This window comes from Spermophilus citellus (genome assembly GCF_964194105.1).
Source record: "Spermophilus citellus genome assembly, chromosome: 2".
In the NCBI taxonomy this organism is placed as follows: domain Eukaryota; kingdom Metazoa; phylum Chordata; class Mammalia; order Rodentia; family Sciuridae; genus Spermophilus; species Spermophilus citellus.
The window spans coordinates 5,028,216-5,035,828 of record NC_138183.1 but is presented as its reverse complement, the minus strand read 5'-3'; the positions used below and the strand labels follow the sequence as shown (position 1 = coordinate 5,035,828).

At 54.8% G+C, this 7,613-nt stretch overlaps 1 protein-coding gene across 18 annotated transcripts in view; it reads right to left on the bottom strand.

Annotated features, from left to right (window-relative positions):
* Positions 1-3,818: 3,818 nt before the first annotated feature.
* RAPGEF1 (Rap guanine nucleotide exchange factor 1) overlaps positions 3,819-7,613 on the bottom strand; it is a 127,962-nt gene continuing 124,167 nt past the window's right edge. For all 18 annotated transcript variants that reach the window (XM_081271375.1, XM_081271369.1, XM_081271372.1 and 15 more), the window contains 2 exons: positions 6,815-6,943; positions 3,819-6,267 (listed from right to left, as the gene is read on the bottom strand). In XM_081271375.1, coding sequence (XP_081127501.1) covers positions 6,117-6,267; positions 6,815-6,943 — 280 coding nt within the window. In that variant the 3' untranslated portion in view covers positions 3,819-6,116. The remainder of the gene's footprint in view (positions 6,268-6,814; positions 6,944-7,613) is intronic.

The window sequence follows — 7,613 nt, the reverse complement described above, 5'->3', positions numbered from 1 at the left end:
GAAGTGAGACTTTCCTTCTTTAGAGGGAAGCGTTGTGCAAGATCAGATTTCATCAATGTTTGTAGGAGCCATGTGTTGAGACTTCCTGCTGGTTCACAGATTCATCCATGCTCCTGGTGATCTGTTAGTTTCTGCTGCGGATACTCCAGGCCTCGTGCTTAAGTAAATACTAAAAATTGAGGCATTGTTAATTAACCCTGTGGAGGGTAGTTTCATCAGAGTATCCCTTTGTAACTTCAGTGATGTTTTTACCTTAAAGTCAACTTCTTCTGATATTAATATAGCTATGCTAACCATTTTTTTGGGGGGTGCAGAATACATCTTATTCTGTAACTTTCAACCTTTCTGTACCTTTAATTGTAGACAGACACATTTTGTTAATGGCATGTAGGATTTTAAAAATACAGTTTGACAGCCTATCTTTCAAATGGATAATTTATTTAATAGTGATTTTTGCTTTCTCCCACCTCTTTTGCTTGCCTTTCTTGCCTTCTATTTGATTAGTTTTTATTACTCCACTTCTTTTTAAAAATTTTTTATTTAAAAAGTCTTTTTTTAATGTATTTTTTGGTGTACATGGACACAACACAATGCCTTTATTTTTATGTGGTGCTGAGGATCGAACCGGGTCCCACCCATGCTGGGCGAGCACTCTACGGCTGAGCCACCATCCCAGCCCTTAAAAAGTCTTTTTTTAAGATTTTTTTTTTTAAGTTGTAGATGGACACAATACCTTTCTTTTCTTTCTTTATTTTTTATATGGTGCTGAGAATCAAGCCCAGTGCCTCACACATGCTAGATGGGTGCTCTGCCTGCCTTGAGCCCCGGCCCAGCCCCATTACCCCATTTCTTACCCTTTATAGCTGGCAATTATACACTTTTTTTTTTTTATACTGGGGTTTGAACCCAGGGGTGCTTAACACTAACTCTCATCCCCAGCCCCTTTTATTTTTTGAGACAAGATCTCATTAAATTGCTTAGGGTCTTGCTTAGTTGCTGAGGCTGGCCTCAAATTTGTGATTCTCCTGCCTCAGCCTCCTGAGTCCTGGAATTACAGGCTTGGACTGTGCCTGACTCTAGTTTAACATATGTTTTTGTTTAGAACTTCCACTTGTCCTGTTTATGTCTCTGTTATTTGCCATGATTCTCAATCTTACTCCTGGAACACAGTAAGCACCGTGCCTTCTTATCTGCAGGTGATAGCTCCAAAGCCTTCTGATTCTACCAGTTGTTTCTGAGGTCTTTAGGACCTTGCTTCTTGTGTCTCCCCCATCCCCCAGTGCCTAGTTGTTTTTACTGTATGTGGAAAATTAAATACCTTGAGGCCTAGGATGATGTCATTCTCCTCCAATGGGTGCCTGGGGTTAGTTATCCAGGCTCTAAGAAGGCTCCAGATGACTGGGAGCCAGCTTGCATCGGAGAAAGCCACAGTGGTTCCTCAAGGTCTCAGACCCAAACAAGGTGAGCTCTAAACTCCCCCCCCCTTTTTTTTTTTTGGTACCAGGGATTGAATCCAGGGTGCTTAATCACTGAGCCACATCCCCAGTCCTTTTTGTTTTTTAAAACTTTGAGACGGGATCTTGGGATCTCTGAGTTACTTAGGGCCTTGCTAAATTGCTGATGCAGGCTTTGATCCTCCTGCCTCAGCCTCCAGAGTGGCTGGGATTGCCGGCCTGCACCACGGTGCCCACCAGGCCTTATTTCCCTTATAAAGGTCTCACATGTCTTTTGTTGGGTTAATTCCTAGGAATTTCAGACTTGTGGTGCTAACATAAATGAGGTCTTTTAGGGATGGCGTTTCTGTTTGTTGTTGTACACAGGAATGTGCTGCGTTTTGTCTGGGTGTACAGCAAAGCACCTTTAGGAGCTTGTTAGTCTCTTGGCTATTTTTCCTTTCTATGTTGGCTGTGAAGCGTCTCCTGCCCAACAGCAGGCAAGGTGACAGTGGGATGCCCCATCGGGTTTGATTTGAAAGGAAACACTTTGAACATTTTACCATTAAGTATAATGCTTGCAAAGGATTTTGGAAGGTAGCCTTTATCAGATTTAAGATTTTAAATTTCTAGATAGCTAAGGGGGTTTTAAAAAATATGAATGGAAGTTTTTTTTTTTTTTTTTAAACCCAGGGCCTCATGCAGCTAGGCCAGCGCTCTGCCACTGAGCTCCATTTCAGCCCTGGGTGTCACATTTTAGTGTCCTCTGCAGAGGTGATCAGTCTCTGTTCTGTGGGAGACTGCTCCAGGACCCTAGAGGACACTGCAGCCTCAGAGGCTCAAGTCCCTTATACAAGGTGGCATAGTGTTTGCAACCTTCCCATGGACTTCGAATCATCTCTAGATGACTTAGAGTGCCTAATGAAATGCAAATACTGGGTAAATTGCTATGCCGCATTATTTGGGGGAAAGATATTGTGTATGTGCTCAGTACGGGGCATAGTTCTCTCCTGAGTGGTTCTGTGGCTGGCTGGCTGCTCACACAGCAGTGTGGCTGTGTGCGGTTTTGTCCTTTTGTCCGTGGTGCATTGGGCGGGGGCCATGCTCTGAAACCATCAACCCTGCACCCAGTGCTCAGAGGCTCCCGTCCACTCTTCATCCTTGTAAAGTGCAGCTGGGCTTAAGCCAGGGCTGGTCTCATCCAGTCTCCTCCCCTTGGGATTCTGCTACTTCTGCGTCTGGGTTACAGAGCAGGGAAGTGTGGAAGTAGCCCGTAAGCACCCAGCCCAGGGCGGCACATGCCTATGACCCTGAGATCACTGGCAAGGGGCCTGGTGTGCCTGGAAAGCAGAGGTGACCAGACACACCCTGTGTGAGGTCTGGCGTGGGGAAGACACCTGTTGGGTCCGGGACCACCTCTGCTCCCTGGCTTGGGAGGAAGTGGCAGGAGTGGCTGCCTGGGGCTGCAGCAGTGCTCCTGTGCCTGTCCCCGTTTTCCAGTCTCAAGCCTGGGAGGTACTGGGAGGTGCTGAGAGTGACTGAGAAGTCACCTGAGGCGGTTCTGGAGGAGATGCCCTCCTCTTCCCTGATTGGACCCCACCGGCCTCAGCATCCCAGGCAGAGGGACAGATCCCTGGGACTTAGGCCACCATGGGCTCAGAGCCGAGACAGGCCCTGGGTCAGTGCCAGAGGGCTCCCGCGGGCTCCCGCAGGCTCCCGCCATCCTGCGTGCTGCCACTCAGGTGCATGGTCTGTGTATAAGGTGCTGGGGGTGGGGACCTGGGGGCGGGCGGGGTGCTGGCGTGTGGCGTGGCTCTGGAGGGTAGTAAAGAAAGGGAGACGAGTTTCCTTTTCTCTTTGGTGGTGCTAGGGAGGGAACCCAGGGCCTCCCACATGCTGGCCAGCTCTAGCACTGAGCCACACCACAGCCTAAGAAAGGGAGTCCATGGATGTCCTCCTCCTGTGTGGGGAAGACACAGTCCAACTCAGGGCAGAGGGCGCCTAGAGCCCCGGGAGCCCCTTGCTTGGTCCCATGAAGGCTCAGAGGCTGTGCTGTCCCTCGCGTGGCTGCTTGTGCAGAGCGGACACAGGCCTGCAGAAGACAACTTCCAGACGGAGCTTTAGGGTACCGGTGTCCCTGAACTCCACTGCAGAAAAGTCCCTTTGCACAGGAGCCTGGGATGGGAGAGCTCTTGGGCAAAGACCCGAGGGGAGCGTTCTGGAAAGGAGCGGTGCCATTCATCCCACTCAGCAGGCTGGGCACTGAGACCACCAACCTGAGCCCTCAGCCCCCAGGACCCTGCCCGCAATCCAAGGCCACAGAGAGGCAGCGGGGTGCCTGAGGCCACCTGGTGCGCACGTAGTATTGGTGCAGAGGCCATCAGACAGCTTTCACCTGTTTATTTTTCTTTCATATAAAAGTTACATGTTTGAAATGTCTGCAGGAAGATGCCACCATCAGGAGGTTAGTGGGGGGCTGTATATTACAATGTAACATTGGGGAGGTTGTGGGGCAGCCAGGGTAGGAGACGGCTCTGAGGCAGGGCTCAGGTCAGCCACCATGTGTCTGCCTCTCCCTGGCTCCACCCACCCGCAGGAAACCAGACCATTCACTTCGCTCATGTCCTTCGGTGAAGATCGATTCCCACCATGCCCCCCCCTCCCCCGGCCCCCCAAGAAACAGCCTGCACTAGGCCCAGCCCTGAGTGCTGGGGTGTGGCCACAGCCAGAGGCAGGAGGGAGGGAAGCCTGGCGGCCAATGAGGCAGACGTGTACCTCACTGTCCTCCCCAGGGTGCCCTGTCCCCTGGTACTGCCTGTCCACAGCCTGGGCACTTCTGCAGGGAGTGCAGGGGAGGCCTGGGCACTCTGGGACAGGCAGCGGGTCTGTTCTGAATTAAGGAAGTGGCTCCCCCAGGTCCTACCCCCCAGCTCTCACCAGGACAGGTGGACGGCCTGCTGCAGACAGGAATCTGTCCTGTGGGCAGAGCAGGCTGCGGCTTCGCTGCCACAGCACTGGCAGTGGCCTGCGCTAGGAGACTCCCGGGCTCTCAGAAGGCAGGGAGGACTCTGGTCAGCACACCCGGGCCCTGTGTGCATAGCTCCCCCCCGCCCCCCACAGCAGCACTCCGGGCTGGACACGGATGGGCAGCAAGAGGCAGGGGCTGAAATGAAAGGACTCACCCGAGAGGGAACAAACCAGACCCAACCCGCACAACACTGCCAGGGAACCCAACTGCACACACACACACTCCTTAAATAATAAAGTGACAGGTTCCAGCCGCCAGCAGGGCTGCTGCCAGAGAGGGCGCTCAGTGATATTTCACAGACCTCCTCCCTCTATTTACAGGACAAATAAAACACAAAAGAGGAAAAAAACAAAAACAAAAACAAAAAACGCCAGCCCCAACTTTCTTCTTGATAAAAACTGCTTAAAATCCACGAAGGACTTAGCAACGCTGTCGCTTTCTACCTTTTGTTCTGTGGAAACAGGGCTGGGGAAGCTCGGTTAGATCTGGTGCTCACTTGACCAAATCCCACTCTTGGGAGAAGTGAGCGCATCATGCAGAATGGGCAGGGTGTGGGGGGCACAGGGGTTCCCACCTGCACCCTGCCTGCTGGGCCCTGGGAGCAGCCAGGGGCTCAACAAGGAAGGGGCGGGCACCTTCCTGGGGGCTGCTTTCCTGGGCAGATGGGGACATGTCTGCAGCAGGCCTCTCCCGCCTGCACCCCGGGGAGCACTGTGTAGCAGCCTGCTGGATCCCAGGGTGGGACAAAATAGGAGGGAAGCCTGTGGGGAGGGAGGAACAGGAGATGGAGTTTAAGGCACACAGCAAGTGCGGAGGGGGCTGCCCACCTCTCCCCAGGACAGCAGAACTCCTCCCCCCAGCCCCCACTGGCTCAGCTCTGCCACCCCCCTACTCAGCTTCTGTGACGACAAAGTCCTCCTGCTCCCAGAGCCTGGATGATGTGGGCAGGGGCCTGGGGGCCTGCGCTGGGGAGCTGAAGGGGAAACAGGTGCTCGAGGACCAGCAGGGCAGCCTGTGCAGCATAGATGCAGGACAGGCCTGGGCCAGTACCAGGACTTGAGCCCAGGGCTGCTGAAGGCCACCCGTCATACCTCCTGGGCCAGCCACACTCACTCCACCCGCCACATTGAAAATCCAGGGAATGGAAAGTAAGAGGTGCCTGCCCCTGGCCCTCTGTCCCCCTGCTGCACCTCCCCTCTCTCAGGTGTCCTGGAGGGCAGTGTGCCCAGAGGGTCCTCAGCCTCTACTGCCTGCCATTTCAGGAGACTCAAGGGTCCTGGCCCTGTGTGGGGGTGCGGTCTGCTGCTGACTTCTCTGTGCTGCTCCCAGGCTGGAGGGGTCCAGGGAAGGGCGAGAGGGGACAGTGGAGGTGAAAGTGGAAAAAAAAAAAAACCAACGGGGGGGGGGGGGTGGGGGTGGGGTGGGGGGGTGAGGAGGGGGAACCACCGGTTCACAAATCAGCACTGAGACCCGCCTGCTGGCTCCACTGGACCCCGGGGCTGTGCCGCAGGGAGGGAGGCGGGAAGCTGCTGGCAGGCTCTGGGCTGCCCAGCACAGCCGAGCCAGGCTGAGGCTGGGACGCTGCAGCCCACTGGGCAGGCCCCAGGTCCTCAGGCTCCAAGAACCTTGAGCACTCTCCTCGCGAAGCATGGCTCCTAGGTCTTCTCTTCCCGATCTGTTTTCCTCCTTGTTATGTTCCTGGGCTTAATTTTCAAAGAGAGTTCCCATAGGGCCTCCTCGGCCAAGTGATCACTGAAGTCATTGAAGAAGTTTATAATGTCGTCATTTCTCCGGATGTCGTAATGCCTGGTGGGGGAGGGGAGACAGTCAGGAGCAGGGGTTGGCTGAAGAGCCTGATGGCCATAACCTCTGGTCACCCCAGTATCCCGGCAGAAGCTGTAATGGTAGGGTCTACTGCCACCCAACGAGACAGAGGATGCCAGTACTGGAGACCCCACCAGGGCTGAGGCTGTGCTCTCAGCCCTCAGGCAATGCCCTGGGGCAGGGGAACCCTGCCCCAGGTGGATGGCCCCTTGGGCCACGGTGCCCTCTGTGGCAGGCCACCCGTCCTAGGTGGGGTCTGCTGCCCTGGAGTTAGGCTGGTCAGGGTTTCCCGCCTCCTCTGTACACCAAGGTGGGTGCCAGCTTCCCAGGACACAGGAACAGAGGCTGGCTGCTGCCTCCCATCCAGGCCCAGGGTGCGGCATGGAGCTGGGCCCTTCATGTGGATGTCTCCAAACTGGACTGACAAGACCTGAGGGGCAGGTATGGTATCCCCACTCAAAAGACAGAGGCCCTGGCTTCCCTGTCGCCAGGCCCTCTGCCCTGCAGTCCCACAGGTCACAGCACTCACGCCTGCTGGAAGCACCGCATGCTGTCGAGGATGTTGAACTGCTGCCACCGTTTGGAAAAGTTCACTTTGCCATCGATGTAGTCCGGGTTCCCCAGGTGGACAAAGGTCAGGTCCTGCAGGATCAGACCCCTGGGGGACACACGGAGAAGTCATTACTCGGAGAGCAGCTGGTCGGCTGTGAGCGGGCTGCACTGCCAGGACCAGCCAGTGTGGGAAGAACAGCCTCAGCTATGCCAAGTAGCTGCCAAGCCCAGGGCTCACCAAAGAGCAGGACTAGGGGGTTCGTTTCCTCCAGGGTGAGCTCCTGCCTCGTGAACTCTGGACCTATGACCACTTATGGGCTCCTCAGAAGTTGGCTTGGGCGTTGGGGAGCCTAAGCACAGTGCTGTCTACGCCTGGAGCGTTGTCTATGGCAGGTGCGGCCACCCTGTGTATGGGCACTGCTATGGACTGTCAATATGAGGTCATTCAACGAACAATACAACCAAACCAGACCAAAACTGAGGGGCACAGAGACCCCTTCATTAACAGGTGTAATAGGTACTTCTCAAGGAGGTGGAAGGCGAGGGCAGCTCCTCTGTCCAGAGAGAGCTCAGCCAGAGGACCCAGGCCTGTGTGCTTGCGAGCACCTGTGTGGGTGCTGGGTGAGGGCAGAAGGACCAGATGCAGGGAGAGGGTCCTGGCTGCAAGCTCTGAGGGCAGAGGCTCCAGGATGCTCCTTCACACCCCCAGGCCTGGAACACTGCGGGGTCTCTGACCCTTTCAGAGATTCCTAACATCCTCTAGTACATGAGGCCCA